The sequence below is a fragment of the Pararge aegeria genome, chromosome 6 (genome assembly GCF_905163445.1).
Source record: "Pararge aegeria chromosome 6, ilParAegt1.1, whole genome shotgun sequence".
NCBI classification, from domain to species: Eukaryota; Metazoa; Arthropoda; class Insecta; order Lepidoptera; family Nymphalidae; genus Pararge; species Pararge aegeria.
Genome location: NC_053185.1, coordinates 2,369,842 through 2,393,663, shown reverse-complemented (window position 1 = coordinate 2,393,663; position 23,822 = coordinate 2,369,842). Strand labels below are relative to the sequence as shown.

Here is a 23,822-nt window from a genome sequence, read left to right as displayed (position 1 = left end):
ATAATTCCTGTGAAAGTTTACCTGAGTACGTCTGTGGTAGTGGTGGAATCCAGCGGATGTGCATTATGGTCGCGCCGCTGCGACAGTGAGGTCGTATAGTCATCCTGTGCGGCACACTGCAGATGTAAGGCGTTCTTCAAGAAGGCGGGGCAAGCGTCGCGCAGGTGCCGGCAGCTCGCCCACCACCAGCTAGGCATGGTCCCCAGCGGCGCGGTGGACACGAGGTATCCGAGAGCCAAGGGTTGCTGGAGTACTGTGCCCACGTTCTCCTGTAAACACGACAACGTTAGCATGAAACACAAAATTTTATAAAATAGTTCTCTGAATTTATGAAATAGAATTTCGGATGACAAAGGCCTGCCTGACGTAATTCTCACGTGCGGCGTGTGCGATTTAGGAATAGTTATGTCTGCATTTTGTCTGGTCTGCTCTGGTGGGAAGGTTCTAGAAGTTGAGATTGTAATAGAGGGCTAATAGCGGTTCGATTATAGTCGACCAATTTTTGTTGCTCAACAAAATATTCAGTGAATGATGATTAACAATGGTACAAAAGATGGTATTTTAATTCGTATGAGAAACACGCGCTCGTCTTAAAAATACATAATTCAAGGCGAAGTGAATGTTCAGGTTCAGACGAGTCGAATCGCTTTCCATAGGATACTTGAATAAAAAAAAGTTGAAAGGTGTTGAACTTTAAATGAATCGATTTTTGTTGAAATTTTGTTTAGACGGTTGGAATCTCACGCGATTTAGCCGTTGACCAACTAAAATCGCACCAGTGATCCCGCTGCAACTCGTCTAGTCGCTCACCGGCTGGTGGTCGTCGTCGCGCGAGTAGGCGCCCGCGAGGTGCGCGCGCGCAGGGCTGCCCTCGCGGCTGGCGTCGTCGTCGTGGCGGCGCGGCGAGGCGTGCGGGCTGCGCGGGGGCCACATGAACATCTCGTCCAGCAGGTCCGTCATGTTCTCCTCCCCCATCTCCTCGTCCGGCATCTCCAGCCCCATGAGGATGTCGTTCTCCTCGCCGTTCGCGTTGGGAGGCTCGAATGGCATCTGGTTGGACTGGAAAATCAAATGTAAGTAGTCATTAGCCTCCGATTCAATTTACGCCATGGCATCTTGGCAATTTTTTTATTTAATTTTTATTACACACCGCAAAAAACAAATTCAGAAAATTTAAATACTATAGAGAAAGTAAGATAAAAAGGTACAATTCTAAGCGCCTTCTAGTTACAAAGCGATCTATTCCAGATCATTTGACTGTATACCATAGTAAACAGCCAATGTTATGGTTGTCACTGCGTATTTTTTTATGACAATTGTTGTCTTTTTACAGGCCTTTAATGATCTCAGACAAAAGTTTTGAAACAGAGGTTTTTCATTATTACGAATATCCTAAGAAAAGTTCGAAATGGATTATTAAGCTGCCAATGGGATAGGCCTGCGTGTTCAAGTATTTTAGTATATAAAATACTAGAAGTGAATTCTCACCTGTGTAGTAGCAGAAGTGGGGAAGACGAGTATATGCGTCGCGGTCACGTCTCTCGGCGTGTGCAGGTGGGACTGTATGGAGGCCTGCGAGAACCTCTCGTCAGGTGTAAACCTGTCAGCCATCAGGCGCAGGCAGGAGTCCGGCTCGGTGGACACCAGGCAGGCGGAGAGGATGCAAGGCGCTCCACTTCGGTACAGTAAAGAGCAACTGCCGCATATTTCGCGGAGCATGTTCGATGCTCGGTTTAGGTTCGGTCGCGAGAGTAACCAACTCCAACCTGCGGAATAAATATTAATTAGATCAATGAATTCAGCTACAGCGCAAACTGTTTTTTTGTAGACGCGGCGATAAGCTAGTTTCATCACCCAACGAATAGCAGGCCGTGAGGTGGCGTGCCATGTTTTGCGCACGCCTTTGCCTTGCTGCTGGCGAGGGTGGGACATTGACATTATGTTTTTTCTTAACACTGTTTGTTTCCTCATCATCATCATCATCATATCAACGGATTCACTGCTAAACAACAATTCTTTGTAGGGAGTTCCAAAATACAGTCCTGTACAGTGGCTCTCAGACACTCGGTTGATTTCGTCCGTACACTTCGTTTGGGGTCGACCTTGGGACCCCAACAGTTTGGTTCAATCAGTATAAAAAAAAAGTCTTTATCTGGATGATCAAATCTCAATCTCAATCTCATAAATTTTTTCAAGGTGGTTTAGCAGAGGCTATGTTGAAGTATTTTTTACAGACGAATTCTTCAAAAACCAAGTTCACTCAAAACGTACCTTTGAGTTCGCCGTGGCCAATGCGACCCACGCGGCCTACGACCAGTCGCCAAGGCTGAACGGATTGTGACATGATGCCCAGAGCGAAGTCCATCAGTTTCGTTAGACCTAGCCGCCGCGCCGGGCCACAGCGCTTCCGTCGCGATCTGTATTAAAACCCAAACATATTATAGATCAAATACTGGATATACTATTGTAAATAATATATCTACTACTATTATATACTATTGTATTATATATGTCTCCAATATTTTCTACTGCCCGCGACAACACTCAATCACACTTCGTCGCGAAATTAACCTCGAAAAAAGAGTCAATTCATCATAGCATAACCATACGCCCGTGCCGCCCCATCGCTATGCTTAGTTCGAGAACAAGCTTGAGCGGTCAATAACCCCAGTATACGATCACATATAATTTTTTAAATGGTTAATGGATTTTGTTGCTTCATACCGTTCCAATCAAACTTTTCACGAACAAAACTATTAGTAATTTTCTTTTATACCTTACCCGATACGAAAAATGCACTTATATGTTCACTCTGGACTCAAACCATCTTTGAGGAGAGTTTAAGTGTACACACCTGGCAGGTACGTGTATGTTGATGGCAGCTGTATCCAATAGCTCGCCACGCGCGTCCGTAGCAGCGGCCAACAGCCACCGTTGGTCGTGCGATAAGCAATATGCCAGGAACAAAACAGCACTTTGGTCTCCGCACGTTGAGCCCCACGTCTCGGCGACTTCCTTGAGCGCCCGCGGCGGCGCTAGCACCCACGCTGGCGAGAACAGCTTGTACGGCGCTCGGTTTTTCTCCTGTAATACCACTTCAGATTTTTAAATGCCCCAAAACACTATGGTTAAAAATATCTCGCCTGCACGAAATGTATGCGGGTTTCTGATATGCAACACTAATAACAGTTAATTTTATGGAGAAGGTTTAAAAATCTTTAAATTTAACAACAAAATTTTACTTAACATCGAGTTATTTGTAATTAATTCGTGTGCAGTAAAAGGTATCTATATATCTTAAATGATAAAGGATTTTACAGCCACAGAGTATGCCCTAGCTGAAGAATTGCAGGCAAATTTGAGCTTCAAAGCAATGCGATTAAGATCCATTTCCCTCTGCACGGCTAATAAAGGCATGAGACAAACATTATATTCCCTGAGTAGGGATAATAGTCACGTGTCCACCTGCCAAAACACGGCAACAGGTAATAGGAGAAGTTTGCATATTAGTCATTTGGATATTATTTCCACTTGTACGCCATTGCTCGGAGACACGATTTAGCAGCGGGAGAAGAAACATTTTTATCCCTTTTCCGGGGAGAAACTTGACTCCTGCCTTTGCTCAGGTATTTCGATATTCCAAAACGACTCCTCGATTACGAGCGAGATAATCTCTTACTAAATGTACTGATGTTAATGATAATATCAAATACTCACGTCTTTGGCGCTGAGGAACAGGTTGGCATTAGCAGCGGTGCCGAAGCCGGTAAGCGACTTCCCGTTAGGCGGATGTGACATGAGGCGTCGCGCGCCCGTGAACACACTGAAGGCTAGCGCGCGCACTTCCGAACTGCACCCGCCCTGCGCACTCCACGTTTCGCAGACGCCTTCTAAGGATATTATCTGTAAACAAAAAGGTTAAGGTAAGTCTATGAACTACTTACGGAAGCGGTAGCTAGTGGCTAACACAACAGCTTTCTCGCACGCACCTCTTATTTTCTAAGTTATGTGCGTTCTAAATATCACTTGCTTTAACGGTGAAGGAAAACATCTTAATTAGACCTGTATGCCTGAAGGTTCTTTATAAAGTTCTCCACCAATCCACACTGCCCCAGCGTGGTAAACTACGCCCTAAACTCTTCTCATTGCGGAAGGAGACCCATGCCCTGTAGTGGGCCAGTATTGGGTTGATAAAAAATTGTGATAAAAAGAGCTAAACAATTTTTATGTGTATTTAGTGTCAAGTTATTCAAGGCATTTCGTTTACCTTGATGAGTGGATTGTGGTGGTGGAGATGCGTATGCGCTTGCGCGGCTAGTCTCAGCAAGGCTGCAAGCGCTCGCGGCCGGTGCGCGTGCGCAGCGGGCGGCTCCACGACGTATATGACGAGCGCCGGCGCGCCTGATTCGTCCTCCTCCCACGCACCCGCGGCCTCCGCCTCGTGCTCGCCCGCAGCGCCGCCCGCGCCGCTAGCTGCGCCCCCCGGCGTGCCCGGCCGCTCCGGCGCCACTGGCGGCCGCATGCCACTCGTGCTACCTGTTTCATTCGACAATATTTAATATTTCATTTATTATAATTGGATAGAAGCAGGGTGCTAAGTGTAATGGGAGCCACCCAGTTTCACAACTAAAACAAAAGTATTGTCACTAGATGCCGCTCTTTCGATACCATATAAAATCTAGTTAATCAAAGGTCGAAGCTAATCCATCGAATAAGTTAACGCAGATAGAAAATCTCACACTAACAACCCAAGTGCCTCTTTGCGGAATCCCACGATTCACAATGGACATTAAGCTTAATTCGCTAAAATCCGCGAAAACCAGGCAAATCTGCACGATGCAATTTATAAGCTGCTAACAATTGCTAAGCGGACTTAGCTAGTTGATAAATAGATTTGATAGAATAATATTCTCATGTAACAACTCAATTTTTTTTTAAACATTGGCATGCCATTCATGGTTGATTGGAACTTTGTTTTAACTTTTCATATTATATCTTGCTTGGTACATCTGCAATCTTGCATTGTAAATTAACATCTCCTCATGCTGCAGTGTCAGAGCGAAACGTACGTGTATAAAGATTGTAGAAATTATAAATTGCACCATACAGATTTACCTGGTTTTCGGCGATTATAGCCAACGCCTTACGTTCATGGCAATAATTTGTGTCGTTATTGCCTTATCAAAAACTTATGGAATAACTTACAAAGAATACATTATAAAGTAGAAGTTAAGTCACATACCTTCAAATAATGTCCGGTCAACGTTGAGTGAAGCCAGCTGCGGCACGAGGTTCGTCCGTAGCGTCTCCGCGTACGCTCGCATGTATTCGCCTAGTCTGCCCGGAGGTAATTCACCCGTCCACTCTTCAGAATTTGTGTCGCTAAAAAAAGAAATTATAAGGGTAACGAAAGAATTACCGACTTAATGGAACGAATTTTAGTTTTACTAATTTTGGAGTCATTATATATTAATTTATCGCTTTAATACAAAGCTAAACATATTAAAATTAATATCAACAACAGGTAATTAAGTTGTAACAACTCTCATTCAATTCGTAATCTTGTCAAGCCTTTTTAATAAACATATTAATTACTTTGGAAATAATTCAATCCTTCAAATTTAAATTGTATTTTACGTTAATTCTTTCTGAACCACTGCGAAAATAGCATTCCGATCGACTAAATCGGTATTATGTGTATATTCAAGTAGCCAAATCTCATAATAACCATTTATTAGAATCACACTGGAAAAACTTGCTCAAGATTGCTAACAAACACTTCAAGGTTGCTTATATCATGTGATCCACTAGTAGCATACTAGTAAGCATAGAACATCTAACCACCATACATTGACTAAGCATACACGTAATTCGCAAATTTATAGACTAACCGGTCACTTTCGCTGGGCGCAGTCCTTACGATGCCGTCCCGCGCTATCCTCGCTATGGGTTGATGTCGTCCCAGTCGACACGCCTCATACGACGTAGACAACTCCCGGAAGAACGTCTTGACGGGATCCGATAGTGCGTCACCGTCGGACGTCAGCACTACGTACGCAACGTCCCGCGCGTACGAATACGGTTCGAGCGATAGCCGTTCCCAATGTCGTAAGGCGTACGGCGAGAGCGATATCCAGTCTCGGTCGTGGCCCACCAGCAGGGGCGGCACGGGCTGGGGCTCGCAGAGGTCTTCGTTGCCGCGGCCGGCCAGCCTGTGGAACTGCCGCCATGTCAGCGGCCCGGTGACGCCGTCCCACATGCGCGCGCCGCAACACCGCTTCTGTATCGCGTCCTGGAGTAGCGGCCGCAGGCGTCGCATCAATCTGCGTACACAATAAAAAAAATTAAGGCTATTGCGTAAACTAAACTATTAAACAGCGATTTTCTAATGGCCTTCGCCCTCCCATTCAGAGGGACTATGTTGTGTCGTGTAAAGTCTACCAATTCTCGCTTGGGTAGCTCGGTGGACTACGCCCTGAACCCTTCTCATTCTGATGAGACCCGCAGGATGGTTACGTATCTCACGACAGGCTTGCGACAGCCGTAAATATTGCAATCTTTGCTGTCGAACGTCACTTTTGCATTTTTATTTTATTTTCACAAGTGAATTTTGACAGCATTGATCGCGAGATTTACGCCTTTCGCAAACTTGTTGTGAGATAATGGCTAATGGGTCGGTAATGATGATGACGACATGCAGCATAAGCAACTGTAAGGGCATGAGAAAGGTTTTTTTACCTGACGACATCTCTGGAGGACCTCGGCGCTCTCGCGCCTATGAAGGGCCAGCGGTGCACGGCGCCGCAGGGTGGCGCGGGCCCGAAGCAGCCGATGCCGCCCGCGGCCGCACGCAACGCACGTTCGGCTGCGGCGCCACCATCCGAGTACCTGGTACACAAGGACATTATTGAAATTACGTAAAAAACAGTTGACGTATCAATTTCCAGGATAGGTATGATTAAGGACCCTCATTCCAATAATGAAAGTATAAACCGTAGATCTAATTTAGTACGATCGGATTGTAAGGTGCGCTCTACAAAACATTGTATTATGCTAGTAGTGCAAAGTCTCAATATGCCGCCTGTTCATCAAAACAGGCTTAAATCATATTAGTTTTGGTATCATTCGTTGCTACATTATAATCACTTACACAAAGGAAAAGAATGAGTTGCTTTAAAGATCTCGATGATGAAAATTTTCGTACACATATTCTAATGAGTGCCGAAGCATTTGGCATTTATGGCACCAGAGCAACTAAACCAAAATAACTGCAACTGAACGCCGACCACACGATCGTATCGATTCGGGATGCCGACCGCAATGTGCGAGCACTCCGAACCATCCATACCAATAAATAATAATAATAATGGTCTGCATACCGTACACCAGGCGATCGAATACGGTCCGGTCGCACCGAATTCAATCGTCTGTTTATGCCGTGTCCGCGGACAGAGTACTCACTCCAGCTGGTTGAGCCGCAGGTGGTCGGGCGCGCCGGGCAGCGCGGCGGCGCGGCGGGCGGCGCGCGCCACGGCCGACGCCGCGCCGCCCGCCACCGCGGCGCACTGCGCCACCACCAGCCCCGCCACGTCCGCCAGCCCGCCCGCCGCGCCGCGCCCGCCCGGCTCCTCCGCGATGCCGGTGATCTCCATCTCGTCCTGCGCGCACACCGCCGCGTTACCAATGTACACGTTAATACGCTTTACACTCTCATTTACAGTGCGAGCTATTGAATTGTGGAACGCGCTCCCACTAAATATACGTGAGGCAAAATCGCTTGTAACATTTAAAAACGCGGTGAAAGCATATATTATCTTGCCCATTAATGACGATGTTTTTTACCTTGTCTATGTTTATTTTTATTAACTGAATGTTCTTAAGTATTTATGTATGATTGAGTATATATTAGTTTATTATTTTATATTTATTTATAATATTTTCTTATGTGTGCAATTTTGTTTATGTATTTGTATAGCTATTTGAACTTCTGTCTTTGTATTTCTATTGTTCTTTTATTCTCCTAACTTCATAGTGATTTACAAATAAAGAGTTAAATAAAATAAATTTCCTCCACAGTGAAAGTCATATAAAAACTGATGATAACACAAGAACGTAAGTTTTCAACACAAAAAAACCATCTTCTGAAATAAATGTTCTTAGATATAAATGTGTCTAAGTTTGTAAAAATCAAGCTTGGTTACTACAACTAGCTTTCAGTCGCGCAACTACTACTTACTATGATTAAAATGAGCGTATACCCCGATATAGCCGCGATATATGTTGTTTGATCTCGTAAACAATGCATATTATGCCATAGCTGCTGCTTTCGCGGTTTATTTACTAAAATTTTTTGAAGAGTTCCGTTGTCTGTCTTCGAAACTCTTCAATCAGATTTACATGACATTGAAATGGGATCATTTCGGAACAAATAAAGAATAAGGCCTCCCTTTTTTTATATAGTGCTTCGAAAGTAATAACTTCTACACCAATCAAATAACCTTACCTCGTAAAACAAGCCGGCTCGATGCGCAAGCCGTCGGTTGACGATGGCGCTAAAACCGCACGAGCAACGCGAAGGCTCGTCGTCCACACTGCCGCCCCAATCCCCCCCAGGAAGGTACGTGGCCGCGTCCGCCCCGCGAATGTTTCCCACTACCTGTAAAAGTAACGATAAAACTTAATTTCAACGGGCCTAGAAGTTTGGGAACCCGTGCAATATAACCGTTAATAAAATACGCCTCTATTTCTTTGGTCAACTTTGTTCGTCAACCAATTTAAATATATAATTGCATGCGTAGCATTGTTATTATTTCGTGATAGAAACGAATAACGATTTGATTCTTAGTATATATGTTAGTTATTTAAAATAACGAACTGCATATATCTGATAAAGCATCCGTCTTTGTCAGCGTAATAAAGTAATTCTTCAATTATAACAAAACGGAAGTTGGCCCTAAAACTAAATTTGATGGTGTACACATACGCAAAAAAATTTGCAATTAGCTGAGAAGCCATTATTCGATACAAACAAGCTTGTATTGTGCCGAAACAAACTTCATCAATAGCCCATAAAACAGTCTCCTACTGTACTAAAGGCCTCTACTAGTTGGAGGGTTTGCCCAAAATCGCAATGCTAGATAAACGGGTTATTGATTGCAGTAGATGTTAATCGTAGAACAGAGGACTGTGCTGTCCGTTCTCGGTTATATTCTCTTAGTCGCCTCGTACGAAACTCACGGAAAGAGGATGGGTGGTAACCACTTTATTCTGATCTGCAGTCACCACACGTCGAGAACAAACTTCAATTAAATCATTAGAAAAATAGAAAATAGTAATAGTTTTTGTTGAACTAAAACAAAAAAGAATATTTTAGTGAAGGGCTATTTATTGCACGTGTTCCACTGGAATGCAAGACTACACGCACTGCGCTATATTTCCAGGTCATCTTTGCGATGAGATGGATTTGAGTGTGGCTGCATTGCAGCTCAAGGCGGATCTGCTAGTGGAAATAGAACATTATATAAAGGTAATTAGAACACAAATTTAACTGAGCATAACTTTATAAAAGGAATAAAAATTTATATAAAAATGACAGTAGCCATCTTTAGACGGTTTTACTAGTCTCCTTTATACCCAAATCGGTGTACGCTTGTACTTTAAGAATAGGGAGAAAAAGTGCGATTTACTGGAGCTTATTGGAGCTTTATTGGCGCTTGAAAACTAATATATTGTTTCTTTTTTACAAACATGACAGCATTAAGATGGTGTCGCGATAACGGTTGCAGTTCTATAAAATATATTGCAACCATTAACGCTAACCTCTAACGATTGTACATTGATAAAGTATAGGTATATATCAGAGCCAAGAGTGTGTGACTGTGTGAGTGGGCGCGTGCGTGCGTACTTTTGCATGTGTTAGCTGTTGTATTTCATGTGATGAGTTTTGAAGTTTCTTTGCTTTAGTTGATGTTTGCTTTATTGAACTTTTGTATATTTAAATATTCACAGATCACTTAAAATACTTTTTAAGTTACGAGTATTTAAAGTAAGTTAACCAATGAGAATATAATATGAGAGCGACATAAGAATTTTACCTTTTTGTAGGAAACAACACAGGACACAACACAGTAAATAAAATAAAGCGATATGTAGTGCAGAACCAAGTTTTTTTTTGTTATTGGCTTTTAATAAAATTTTCAATTGACTTTATACATTGAAACCATGCACCATGAGCTCGTTGGCCCGCTCGCTATTTTGCTTCAGAGCCTTGATGTTCCCTGTGTTAAAGTGACAACTATTCTGTATGTCTGTGCAGTGTGCGTGTACGCGCGTGGTGTATTTACCCGGGTGCCGCTGTCGTTGCACACGCACAGCGTGCAGCTGTCGAAGTTGTGGTCGCGGAACACGTTGAGCACGGTGTCGGCCAGCAGCACGTTTAGCAGCACGGGGCAGGCGGGCGCGGCGGCGCGCGGGGAGGCGGGGGACGCCACGGAGCCGGCGCCGGGCCTGCGCGGCGACGGCCGGGACTCCACGCTGGCGACGCCCGACGCGTTCACCCGCTCGTTGCTCGTTGATATTGAGCGCTTCACGCCGCCGTTGTTGGTGTTGGTGCTGCTGTTTGTTGTGTTGTTGCTGTTGCCTGTGGAAACGTGCGCAGTTTTAAAACATTATCTCTCTAGGTTTATTTAGCGTAAGGTTTTAGTTTTCGACTCTCCTCTAGACTAGAGCTTTATTGCTATCTCGAGCGACGGTGCTTTCAAAATATAAGTCCGTTATTCTGAAACTATCCATAACTCAGTTTTTTTTACGCGGCATCGTACTTGCATGTTTAATCGTTAAGCACTACGAGTTAAAACTATAAGAGGGCGAAGAATTTACTAATAGAGACTCATGATTATTTTAGAAGTTATTCATGGATCAAAGTTATCAATTGTAATCAATCGAGAGCTCTAACTTTCAAGGCCACATTGCACAAAAGATAGAATATTGATAATGCTATTAAAAAAGGTTGATATTTAATAAGACTAACTGCAGTTTTGCTATCCAGTTCTTCTGATCTGCTTTTAAACCTTGTAATATAATTACAGAAATACTTAAAGACTCACTCTCGATCGCGGGCGTCGCGGTTCGATGCGGCGTGGCGGGTTCGTGCTTGCGCTGCCAGCTGGGCCGGTACTGGGCGTGGGAAGGCAGCGCCACGGGCGGCTGCATCTGACTCGGTAACGTGGCTAGGGGCTCGTACTTCGACGATCCCACGTATTTGTATATCGTGGGCGGTTTGAACACATATGACCAGTCCTGCAACAGGACAACAATATATTAAAGATGTGTTTGTTTCGACTACTTTAGAACAACTGGCAACAGGCATCTGTGAAACTAGAATATACCGCACATCTCTGAGCTTATAATCCATCTGTCTCGTAATGGGTGAAGTCTGAACAGGCTAAGAAAAGGCCAAGAACGTTGCAACTACTCTCTAAACAAGTGGGAATGGAGACAATCCACTACATACATGCGGCTGTAGCGGGGATGAAAAGACTATGGAGCGCAATTTCTATTGCCGCACTTTTTCATCCATGGTTGTCACATGGAATTCAGACAATGACTTCTTATTTAAATAAAAAATATTAAAGAATCTATATACTAAATAAATCGTACCGGGACGGTTAAATAATTATTAGATCCACGTTTACCTCTATCGGGTCAGGCGGCGGGGAGCCATGCGCGCGGTGGTGTGCGTGCACGTGGTGCAGGTGCGTGTGCGAGTCGTCGGGCGGGGAGAAGCCTGGCGACGGCTGCGCGTGCGCCTCCATACTCGGCGGCGTCGGGAACATTTTACTGAGCTCTTCCGCGCGCACGCAACGACCCCCGCCCGCACCGCAGCGAGTCTCCTCCAGAGACTTGTTGGAGTCTGGGGGAGTCTGTACTTGCAACTGTAATAAAGACACTGGTTTAAATGCGCTCGTCCCAAAAGAGCTTAAATATCACATAAATACACATAAGACCAAAGCACACAGAATGGAAGATTTATCGCTTGACTATATTTAAAAATATTATGTACTTGATGAAACAAATAATCACATCACATCAACAGCTGAATTAATGCCCCACAGCTGGGCACAATCGATCCTTTACGAAAAAGTTACATAATTATAACTTCGATCCGTAGTCCTGTGCCTACGCAAGTTTGCCGTGTAAATTAATCAATTTTTTAATGTGCTTTCCGAGTCACAGAGGAAAAGCAAGAGAATCAGAATCCATCAGTTACAAATATTGAGTCAACATTTTTCTATTGCGCATTCGACTGATTTGCGCTGTCGATGACCACACCACAAAGAACTAGGCCTTTAGAATCAACGATTCGAAATCGACGATTTGCCATTCCGATACCAGCACCGTGTCGATGTGTCGAACCCGTAGAAAGTACAGACTGTTTGATAGAATCGAATGAACTAGCAGCAGTTTTTCTTTTTAAAGACACTTAGATAGAAAAGTGAACACAGAAACGTGCAAATCGGAAATAAAAATGCTGCACGCTGCGTTTCTATATAATAATAAGTGTATGAAACTTATTAAAGAAGTATAGAAAAACAAACTGCATGCAACTGAAACGACGCGGAAGAGTAATATAGAAGGGTACACTCACAAGTCTTACCGTCTCATCACCGCTGGCGGCGTCGTCAGAGTTATCGAATATTTGGTCCAGGTCTTTCAGCGTCGGACATAAGCCGTCGGAGGTGTATAGATTCTTGTACTCTTTCGAATCGTCCTAGAATTAACAACAATACCAATTAATGGAAGGGCGCGTTTGGTATAAGCTGCCGAAAGATGCCTCTCAATAGGGTAAACGTATATGAAAACCTAGTGATGCCTCGAAGTTTTTAAGTATGATCTTGGGAATTTAAGCTCAGTTTTAAACGTAAACATGACATCTTGAGGATTGTGGAATGGAATAACTGGAGCAAGGTACTTAGTTCTTAGTGACACTGTTGTATTACTTGTAAGATGGTGAAAGGAAGAGAAAATAATATCCAGCTGAGTGTGTTGTGATAATAATCAATGATCTAGTCGAACTTCGTTATCTAAGCCTGGCAGGCTTTGGTTTAGTGTGTTAATGACGCCAAGTGGAAATAACCTTCCTTCATTAAAAGGTGCTGATTATTTACTGAGCATCACTAGAGATGTTTCCGAGAACTATGAAAGTTCGTAGAACAGTGTTGTGTTTAAGCGGCCTACAGCTTAACAACGGCATACCGTTCCAACTTTCGTGATGTGCAGTTGGGGCAAGTTGAGAGAGCGCGATTCAGTCGATTGCGCTGGTCTGACACCGTTGACCCAAATTAGCAACTAGATGGATGACCTACTTTGGCCTTTACCTTTCTTACGTGCCTCGGAGAGCACCTTAAACAACCGATCCCGGTCATTATCACAAGCCTGCCAACTCGCAGAATTGAGAAGCTTGTACCTAGCTAGCTAGCAGTGGGGCATTAATCATACTATTTTCAAGATACCATGATATGAGTGATAGTTGAACGTTGACTTTAGCTGTTAGTTTAGGTAATGAGCCCTAACCATACCCAGTCGATATATCTCTTCGTATCGTGAAAGTTTTCAAGGACAATGAAATCGATTAAAATAATTACTAACGTGATCGTAAAGTTTTTTAGGATGGCCAAACCGCATTGTTCTTTCAGTAGCCAAGTAGCTTTTTTTTTCCTGAGACTGAGAATTCTGTTTTGATCTTTAGAGACATGATTTACTGTAATTTTGCAATAATTCCATCCTGTCGACTATTCATTTAATATTTCTCGCATGTATAAAATTAGTTGGGCGAAACGGAAAATTGTGAACTGTCACCCATATTATGGTATCAGGAGGACAGTATAGGCGGACGTTGCGGATGTCGACTCACGTGCTCCTGCTTCTCTTGCTTGATGTGCAGCAGCGGCGCGGGCCGGTGCGCCAGCGCGGCGGGCAGGCGCGTGTGGTCGTGGCCCGCGTACAGGTCCGTGGCCGCACCCGCCCCGAGCGCGAGCTCCTCGCGGAAAGCGCCTTCCGAGCTCTTGAACCGTTTCACGGGGTGTTCCAACCTGTAACGTACCATTTACTATTAGTACCGAGTACTGTGTATTATTACTGCCGTATACCGTGTACTTTCCTTAGCTTCTGAGCTATTATTAGTATTAAAGACATATGTGTCTTTAGAGATGATCAAAATTGAGAATGTGATGGACAAGCAATATACCATTTTGATTAGTTCGCCAAAAAGGTTATATGCGTGTTTTTTTTTTATATAAGTTATTGTTGAGTTAACTTAACGTTAACACAAAATAATAAACTATTTATTAATAAACAAACATTATTAATTTACAACTTTATATTTAATTTTAAGTGTGAAATAACTGATGGATTGCAGATGAATTCAATAATAAATTTATTGTTTTGGAATAATTTACAGTCTACACTCCCTCTCTCTGACTACCTTAGCTATTATAATCAAATTAAATGAGCTAGGACTATTAAAAAAAGTTGATACGGCGAAATTAAGTCTACTATAATTTGCAAAAAAAAATGTAACCATTACTGAACACAAACGATCGCAAGCTAGAACGACGTTGATGCGCGTATGGAGTCGGTTTATATCGCGAGCCAGTGGATCCACATTGGCGATAACTCACAAGCAATGTGACCGTGTACACAACTCGCATAGTGATGTCACAATGTTGTTATAACAAGTTGTGAAATTCAAAAATGCATAAGAGCAGGGTGATATGTCTTCACTCTACACTCTTTCTGTAGACGCCATTTCGTTTTCGCAATTAGTGGCCTGGAAAAGGTCGTCATGTAGCGGTAAGGCCACCACATTGTATACATTAAAGCAACCATAGATGAAACCCACTTAACTTGCGTGCGTGCTGGGATTCGAACTACACTAAAATTCGGACCGAATTTTATGGGTATACAATTAAAGAGTATTCATTAATTCACTCTTAATTCCAAAGAGAAAATAGGAGCCCTGTGGAATCCACTTGCAGAAGAGATCTCAGATGGCGCCATACGTCCAGCCTTGTCAAATTAAAAACAACATTGTTAATTTTGTTCATTTTTGTCGAATTATTTATTGGTACACTATACGATTATTTGGTGGATTCTTATTAATGACTTTTGATAAATAAGGTGTTTAACAGCTCACAAGCCCTCGGAGTTTGCATTCAAGTCTATGCTATCTGTACAGCTGAACTTAGTTAAAAAAACAGAGCTGCTGAACATTGCACACATTTTCTTATTTCAAAATAGCGCCTTAAAGCCACCATGTTTAATATTTAAAAAATCATAATCAGGGTCATACAGGGAGATATAAGTATTCTAACAATACACCAAACATACAAATCCTTTCAGATATAACTATGTGTTTTGAAAATAACTACAATATAATTAATATAGTATTAATATGATCGATTCTTTGTAGATTGTAGCACAAAAAAAAAGGTTGTTTTATCAAGTTTTTTATATGCTCCCTTAATGTCTCTATTAAAGGGTCCAGGGAGTTTATAAAGTGATTGTGTTTTAAGCAGCTGACATTGGTCAACTTTGACTTGACTCAGTTGAAAAACACACATTCCCAAACGCATATAAACCGTGTCCATTCCGCCGTAGGCGTCATAAAGCGAATAAAAAAAAAAACTTAGAAAATAATTCAAGTGTCCTAAATCAGACAAGATTATCAATTCACAATACCTGTTGGCCACAAGTTAGCGTTGAACATATTTGAAGATTATTTTGAGACACAAAAATTAGTTTGTAAAAATTTAAGGCTATCTTTCAACCAGAGGATTCGTTGCGTTGAATTACGAGGTTGGCTTGCGAGAGTTTGTGTTACACTCTCCAATAGCTTAATTTTTATAAACGATGGAAGTCCATTCTTAGTCTGATTGCGTCTAGCAATCCCTTCTGAAAGGCCTATTTTGTATCTCGGTGGATATTAAACTATGTTAGATACTATAGAAAGTTTATATTTTATTTATTTACTATATTATTTTCGTCGACGATTAATGATAATACACTGTATTATCATTAATCCTTTTAGATTATAGTTTATTGTCCGAGTACAGTTAAGTCACTTACAGGTATACACAACATTGAAGTAAGTCCGGTTAAAAATAATTAAACTACGATGAAAATATTTTAAAGTTAGAGTTCAAATTAAAGTTACCTAAGTGTAATTGCCACAGACTTCATCTCAGTTTGCTACTGATAATACAGAATGCATAATAAGTGGTTGGCAGCTGCATCATGGCCACTTTCCATCGTTTGTAAGTAATTTAATATACACAGAGATATAAAGGCACTAAACGTGCGCTGCCCTTCGAAGCTATGTGCCCATGCTTTAAAAATTAAGCTATCCGTTATATGGGTTCCGCAAACATCCATCGCTGAACACACATCCGGTACAAAGACAGCCTTATCGTTACGTGTAATAGACAAGTAGGTTAGTAAACGATGTCGAAAAATAATATATAGGGAAGTCAATGGAAAGGGTAAGGAACCGACTAGGGCTTCAAATCTATGAATTCATTTGAACAGCTACGACGCTGTACGATTCTGGTCAATGTCTAAGACGATGAGTGATAATAGCATTTCTTAATTTGTATAATCGAAAGAAAACTGTTTTCTTCCTTGGTACTACTTAGTTTTAATTTCGGCGTTTTATTCGAGTAAATTAGTATATAAGCCTTGACCACCACTAGGCATTGATGGACTTGCATAATATGTATATTAACACGTTCGTCCATCAATGTCTGTTTTGCCAGCCGCTGCAGTAATGTACTATAATAATCTCACAGAATCGCGCTACCGAGCGAAATCCCTATAAATCGATAATAATAATAAATATACTACGACGGTACACGATATCGCCATCTAGCCCCAAAGTAGCTTGTGTTATAGGTACTAAGTTGATTGATGATTATTTTTTAATGAATAATATACATAAATAATTATAATTTACATATAAAAACACAGATATTGAAAAAACAGCCATGTTCATCACACAAAAATTTTCCAGTTTTGGGAATCGAACCCACGTCCTTGGCCTCAGAAAGCAGGGTAGCTGCCCACTGCGTGTACAGTAAGTGCAGTGCGTCTAAAAATAAATACCTCACATCCGATTACAGACCAGAGACTGATCTCAGATAGACAAGAGAGAGAGAGAGAGAGAGAGAGAGAGGGAGAGAGAGAGGGAGAGAGAAAAGTGAGTGCTTGTGTCTCACCAGGCGTGCACAGAGGTGTAGTCGTACAGCATGTGCAGCGAGTGCTCGTCCTCCAGCGGGTCGAGGCGCTTCTCCGGCGCGGGCAGCGCGGGGCGGCGCATTAGCGCGGGCGCGGGCGCGGCGCCGGCTTGCGGCCCGCCCGCGCCCGCGCCCGCCACGCCGCCCGGCGACCCCGCGCCCGCCGCGCCGCCGCCGCCCGGTGACTCGCCCTGGAAATTTATTTATTTATTAGCTTTCGAGGGAAACAAACAGTACTATTACACATAATAGTAATGCCGTATTTTTATATCACATATATAAATTATACATACACGATAACATTAACCACAATTGCTTAGTAACCTACCGTGTGAAAATTATACAAATAAAAAAAAAAAATTAAAACAAAAACGAAAAACAAAAACTTAAAGCTTATAGTAATTATTTTGTCATAATAAATTTCCTAAAAGTGCCAATTTTGACATGAAAAATGTTCGTCTCACAATATTTTCTGTTGAAAGCATTGCACACATGAGATAAAAAGTTATTGATGAATTTCTTAATAAACATGTTATGTACGCATCAAACGTGCCATATATGTGCCTATTTGAATAAAGAAATATTTGACTTTGACTTTAATGACAAGGTTGCTTGGAAGCATCCGGCTCCGCTTTCATCTCTCACAAGATAGAAAAATGAATATTAAAATGTTAAATGTAAATTGTTGACGTTGGAAAAGAGCAACTTCTGAGTTTGTTGCCGGCTTCTTCTCGGTAGAATCCACCTTCAGAACCGGTGGTAGAGTCACTTCAAACAGACAGAATTGATGTTTCAAGTGCTAACATTAGGCCTAGTTGAAATATCTCTGGTATATTTTTTATGTTGAAAACGTACTATAGCCCTTTTACATAGTTTTAACCTTAGTTAAAATTATTCTAATATGCCAGTAAAGTTTTCACAATAATGGAGAAACATACAACAATTATGTCAGGTTGCAGCCCGCAAGCAATGGATGCAAACAGTCCTTAAAAAAATATATACATATTAATATAATAAGTGTGTACATTCGCACAACGCACCTGTGCGTAGTTCTTGTGCGGCGGCGCAGAGGGCGGCGCGGGCGTGGGCGGCGCCAGCGGGTCGGGCGTCGGGGCCGGCGTGTGCAGCGCCGTCGGAACTCCGCTCACCTGGCAAAGGGACATATTCAGCTTTACAAATAAATAAACTACCATCGCTACGACAGCCAATGCTCCGGCTTCCTTCCCGAGGGACCGAAGTTCCAGAGTTAGGTGCGTTTTTAATTTAAGCAATCAAATATACTTGCTCTAACGGTGCAGGAAAACATTGTGAGGAAACCGGCACGCCTGTGAGTTCCCCACAGTATCCTAAAAAGCGTCTAAAATCTGCAATTCAACTGTTATCTAAACCCTTCTCAATCAGAGAGGGAGTGTGTACCTACGGCATTAGTGAGTTGATTATAATGTTGATGATGATCATCGCTAGAAAAAAAGAGTTAAAACGAGTAGCGCAAGCTCAAGCAAGCTGTACCTTACTGGACAGAATTCTTGATTTTCTTTTCTTAATAGCGACTCACAGTAAAACGGCATGTGAACATATATATACATCATCATCTTATAATGCCCGTGCTCTGTAGTGGGCCGGTATAGGGTTGACGATGAGATGCTCTCCTCGGCCACGATGCGTGTAAATAGTCGTGGGCGTTACCTGGTGCGCGGTGAGTGCGGACAGCGCGGCGTGCGAGTGGTGCGGCGAGGGCGCCCCCGCCGGAGACACGCCCCCACAGCTGCCGGGAGAGCACGCGCCCACTCCGCCGCCCGCGCAGCCACCCCTGGCGAAACAACGCTACGTGTTACGACTTGTCGCTCACAGCGGAGCATGTGGAGCAATATAGGTACCGTGTTTAGAACATTCTTTACCTTGCGAGTCACATTTTGATTTTAATAATTGAAGTAACACTTGATAAGACTCTTTGGGATTTTAAACTTACGACACTATAAAGAAGTAAACGATAATAATTAAGTCGGCGAGAAAATGAGATAGAATACGTTTACACATTTTGTTTTAGTTAACATGGAAACTGAATAAAATGTTATATAATATTATACATTAAAATATAACATTACTTTTAAGCTCGGTAAAAAATAATAAACCATACTTTTAGTACCAATAGTATCGGGATAAATGGCCCAATACTGAAGATACTCTATATCCATCTCAATCTCTTGTTGGGTACTTTTCAGAAGTTTCACTTCTGCCGGGTGTTAATTGCAGAGGATTTTTCTATTACACAAGCTAACCCTTGCTGTTGTCCGCGTTTTATTGCAATTATGTGTAAATACTTATTCAATAAATTCGAGGAAGTTTCCTATCGCAAACCAAATATTAGTTTTACTCAAATCGCGCGGGACACCAGGTATATTTCCGTCTTAACCAATTTTGGTAATCCAGGGTGTGTATTTCAGGCAAATTGTTTTACTAGTTGCGATCTGAATGATTAACAAACATACACACTTACATACAAACTTTCCCGATTATAATATAAGTGTTGTTCAGATGCTTCTATGAACTCCAGCTTTTAAACGAATCGCATTTGATCATCCAATAGGTTCAGATCATCAAAATCACTCACGGTTCTTCAATTTACCATTAATATTATATCTAAATATAGGTACCTAGTATTAATAGCTCCGTAACATGTTCGTGTAAAGCTCATTTAAAACGTGACATAAACTTCAACACCATGATATGAAAATATAGCGAGTACAAAACTTAGATATGAGAGGTAGAGGTTATGATGCGTGTGCTAAGCTCGTAACGGTCACCACTTGAAACTTTTAAGATATATGTCGAAATTATTGCATATACACTACCAGAGGCGTGCGTTTTATACATGCGCAAAAGCACTGCCTGCCCTAAAAGTAATATAAACTCATTTAATAGAAGATTTTTTCCAGTTTATGCCATTTTACCGATTTAGGCCTACCCTGATCAAAAACAGTGTGTCCGCTACTGAATATAAGTCAATAAAATTATACCAACTATTGAGGTCTCAACTTGTATACTGAACAACAGAGGCTCGGATATCGCGGCCGGGGTGGTCTCATAGCCATTGCCCGCACAAATTTTTAATTTTTTTTTTAATTATTTATATTAATAATTGACGGACAAAGCAGATGACCCACCTGATGGTAAACGGAAAAACATCATCTGTTAAACAGAGCATTCAAAAAGGGGCACGCCCTGCAACGTGCCGCCCTGTGTCCATTAACCTGAGGCGTAGGTGTTAAGCCTAATGTGCCCGTAATTGTATGCCCTTCAGACCGGAACACACAATATCAAAATTGCTGCTTATAAGCAGAAATAATTAATACGGTGGTACTTCATTTACGGGCTCTGTTTCAACCTCTGGCGACACGATTTTACAATTTCGCAGTAAAACTCTTTTTTTTTTTTGTCGCATATGCGCGCGCGCACGATATTTTACACTTTTCACACTTGCAAATGAAAACGATTTTTTGGACGTTAACGTTGTTATCATTTTTGGTCTGTAACTTCAAAGTCTCAGCGACTAAAAGAAGTTTTATAATCAATTTACGCGGACTGCAGTTAAATGTAATAAGTAACCTGATATATATGGCATTAACATTAGTTTTATGAATCTTAAAAGAAATAAGAATTATGTTTTTTTGTTGAAAATCGACAAAATGTTAAAATTACCCTGAAAAGAACAACACACGGAACGATTAAATTGTGAGGTGATGCCATGGTTTATGTGTTGAAATTTGTTAAACCTAAAATCCTTCTAGACAACTTATATTCTTTCTTTTATTAAAGTATTAACGGACTTAGGATACTAAATCATCTTAAAAAATCTTACATAAATGAATGTAGGATTGATTCAATAAAATATAAAAAATATGATGATAATCATTATTAATACATTAATAAATGAACTTACACGTATACAAACATGCATTTTTTCATACACTCTATAGTTAAACATGCAATAATATTCTACGGTAACATATACATACAGGCAATGTGGCATGCTATAACACGGCATTGCATTATTTGTGTTTCCATGAACGTATGTATGTAATTAGTGGCAATGGTCGATGATATGTTCCAGAAAGTCCCCATTAAAGTACTTACATTTAGAGATTTGTTGACTTCCAATTCATTAGATACAACCTTATATATTCATGTAGTGAAAATTATATAAGGAGTGTCGCTGGGGTGAGATTAGCTCGCAGTAGGAGTTGCTAGAATGAAAAGGAATACAAACCCGTCTCAATCAGGAGTGAAGAGTTCTTAGGCGATCTCCGAATTCTATTTCGATCACAGCACTCACGATGATAACAATCGTGCGTATAGACTGAAAGCGTGTTGGTCGCATTGGACACCCGTATTTACCCAAAATTGAAGTTATGGGTATCCCATCGTCGGCGGCAGTGGCTCTCGAGACGCGGGCGAGTGCAGCGGTGCGAGGGTAGTGGAGGGTCCGGGAGTTGAAGGTGTGGGATGTGAGGGTATGGGAGGTCGGAGAGGTGCGGGAGGTCGGTGAGGTGCGCGGGGTCGGTGAGTTGAGTGAGGACGGGGAGGTGAGTGAGATAGGTGAGATGCGGGAGGTCGGTGAGGTGAGTGAGGTCGGGGAGGTGCGCGAGGTCGGGGAGGTGCGTGAGGTCGAGGATGGGCGTGATGTCGGGGTCGTGGAGGTGCGTGGGGGGTTTGCGTGAGGTCGGTGAGGTGCGCGAGGTCGGGGAGGTGGGGGTGCGGGAGGTGTACTCACAGGTGTCGCTGGTGCTGGTCGAGCGCTGCGCGGCGGCGGGCGGGCGGCCGCGCGCGGCGGTGGAAGGGCGGGGGGCGCGCGGTGCGGCGGCGGCGGCACCTGCACAACACAAGGCTAGTGCGTGCCCCGCGGCCCGGCGGCCTCTGTCACACCGCGCTACTACCGGCCCTCTACCTCTACCGAACACGCACATTTGACTGGGCTTGATTGCTATCTTCACCGCGTATCAAATCTCAAAAGCATACTATAGTTGCTCTGTGCAAGCCTCCAACGCAACCATATTTAAGCAAAATCCCCAGCTATGAGTCACTTAACTACCCTGTTTATAAATATATTTGCCTATATCGTGTAAGCGCAATTTATGTTTTCACAATTCGATAACATAGGAGATATAACGTTATAAAATAAAAGCGACTTGATATATCATATTGCACGCTCTGTAAGTGCATACTTAAATTAGTTTCCAATACAAACCGCGAGATGATTTATTTCATCGACGTTCTTTCGTATTGTTTTATTGACTTCCACATGAAAGTTTCAGCAGAAGTCATGCTAAGCGTGGCAGAACATAATATGAGGCATTCACGATAATATAATATAAACTGTATAACTTTTAAATAAAAAAAAAAAATGTTGAATTTATCAATCATGCAAGTATTAAATGCCCCCTCATAATAATTAACAAGTCACAGCATGAACTACACTATTACACATATCAAATGCAATACATATATTTCAAAAATGCATATAGCAGTATAACTTTGCCCCAATCTAAACTACTGGCAGCACAGACGCAATACCTATGTAGTAGTTCAAGAACGCATCGAGTGTGACAGAAGCACGCATCGGGCAGTTAGACCTGGATGTTGAAATATTTCAATCTCTTTTTTTAAATATCCGGCTCGAGGGACCATTTATGTGTTTTTGACGTGATAACGGGTTATAAGTCAATGAACGCCGGCTGCACACCTGCACGAGAAAGCATGATTCATTGTCACGTTTCGCCTGAGCTGAGCGTGCAAGCGAGAGCGCGGAACATGCGATAGAGAGATCTCTCTTCTATTCGGATGTACGATATCACGTAAAATTATCGTCCGTAAACGGACTTTACAGACAACCATTTTTTTTTAATTCTTTGACATGTCAGGTGATGTAACTATTCCGTTTGGTTTTATTTAAATCCCTCCTTTAAAACGTTAACTTACTTGTACGCATGAAGTTAAATATATCAACATCCGAGTCTTGCTAATGCTTAATTATAAATAAAATATGAGCAAATCTTCGCGAAGATATACCCATTTATAAGCATACGACCCTCTACGGATAAGAGAAAACAAAAATTATTCGGAAAACATTCACATACATAACAGCTACCTCTAAAATATTATCTACACCCGTATATAAATTCACTTTTAGCTACATATAATTACGTTCATCACAAACACATCTTTAATGCAAAGTACCTTAGAATACACTGCATAACATAAATAAACACTACATTACGTGTAGTTTTTCAGACATTAAATATAAATTAATATTAGGTATACATATAAATAAATGCAACACACAACTTTCCTATGTCTACTGGTTTATATTGCATTTGACTACTGCATACATATCATAAAATTAATTTGGCTTTGAGTTGAGAAATATACAATACTCACATCAATTGTCAAAATAAGTGGAGTTATGAAAACATATCTTAAATATTAACAAAACCTTTGTCTATTATGACTTTGTTTTCAAAACTTTTGCTTGTTCCA

The 23,822-nt window shown here is 41.9% G+C and overlaps 1 protein-coding gene across 3 annotated transcripts in view; it reads right to left on the bottom strand.

Moving 5' to 3' along the window:
* LOC120624750 (mediator of RNA polymerase II transcription subunit 13) overlaps window positions 1-23,822 on the bottom strand; it is a 116,792-nt gene that overhangs the window by 4,281 nt on the left and 88,689 nt on the right. Inside the window, exons 9-28 of one of the 3 annotated variants that reach the window (XM_039891452.1) lie at window positions 18,975-19,098; window positions 18,329-18,436; window positions 17,271-17,479; window positions 13,913-14,090; window positions 12,647-12,769; window positions 11,694-11,933; window positions 11,106-11,298; window positions 10,344-10,639; window positions 8,504-8,656; window positions 7,462-7,658; window positions 6,739-6,888; window positions 5,892-6,323; window positions 5,243-5,382; window positions 4,268-4,536; window positions 3,718-3,903; window positions 2,855-3,084; window positions 2,272-2,417; window positions 1,489-1,766; window positions 811-1,059; window positions 22-269 (exon numbers count right to left, since the gene is read on the bottom strand). In XM_039891452.1, the coding sequence (XP_039747386.1) occupies window positions 22-269; window positions 811-1,059; window positions 1,489-1,766; window positions 2,272-2,417; window positions 2,855-3,084; window positions 3,718-3,903; window positions 4,268-4,536; window positions 5,243-5,382; window positions 5,892-6,323; window positions 6,739-6,888; window positions 7,462-7,658; window positions 8,504-8,656; window positions 10,344-10,639; window positions 11,106-11,298; window positions 11,694-11,933; window positions 12,647-12,769; window positions 13,913-14,090; window positions 17,271-17,479; window positions 18,329-18,436; window positions 18,975-19,098 (4,149 nt within the window). The remainder of the gene's footprint in view (window positions 1-21; window positions 270-810; window positions 1,060-1,488; window positions 1,767-2,271; window positions 2,418-2,854; window positions 3,085-3,717; window positions 3,904-4,267; window positions 4,537-5,242; window positions 5,383-5,891; window positions 6,324-6,738; window positions 6,889-7,461; window positions 7,659-8,503; window positions 8,657-10,343; window positions 10,640-11,105; window positions 11,299-11,693; window positions 11,934-12,646; window positions 12,770-13,912; window positions 14,091-17,270; window positions 17,480-18,328; window positions 18,437-18,974; window positions 19,099-23,822) is intronic. The other 2 variants (XM_039891453.1, XM_039891454.1) reach the window with 2 other exon arrangements.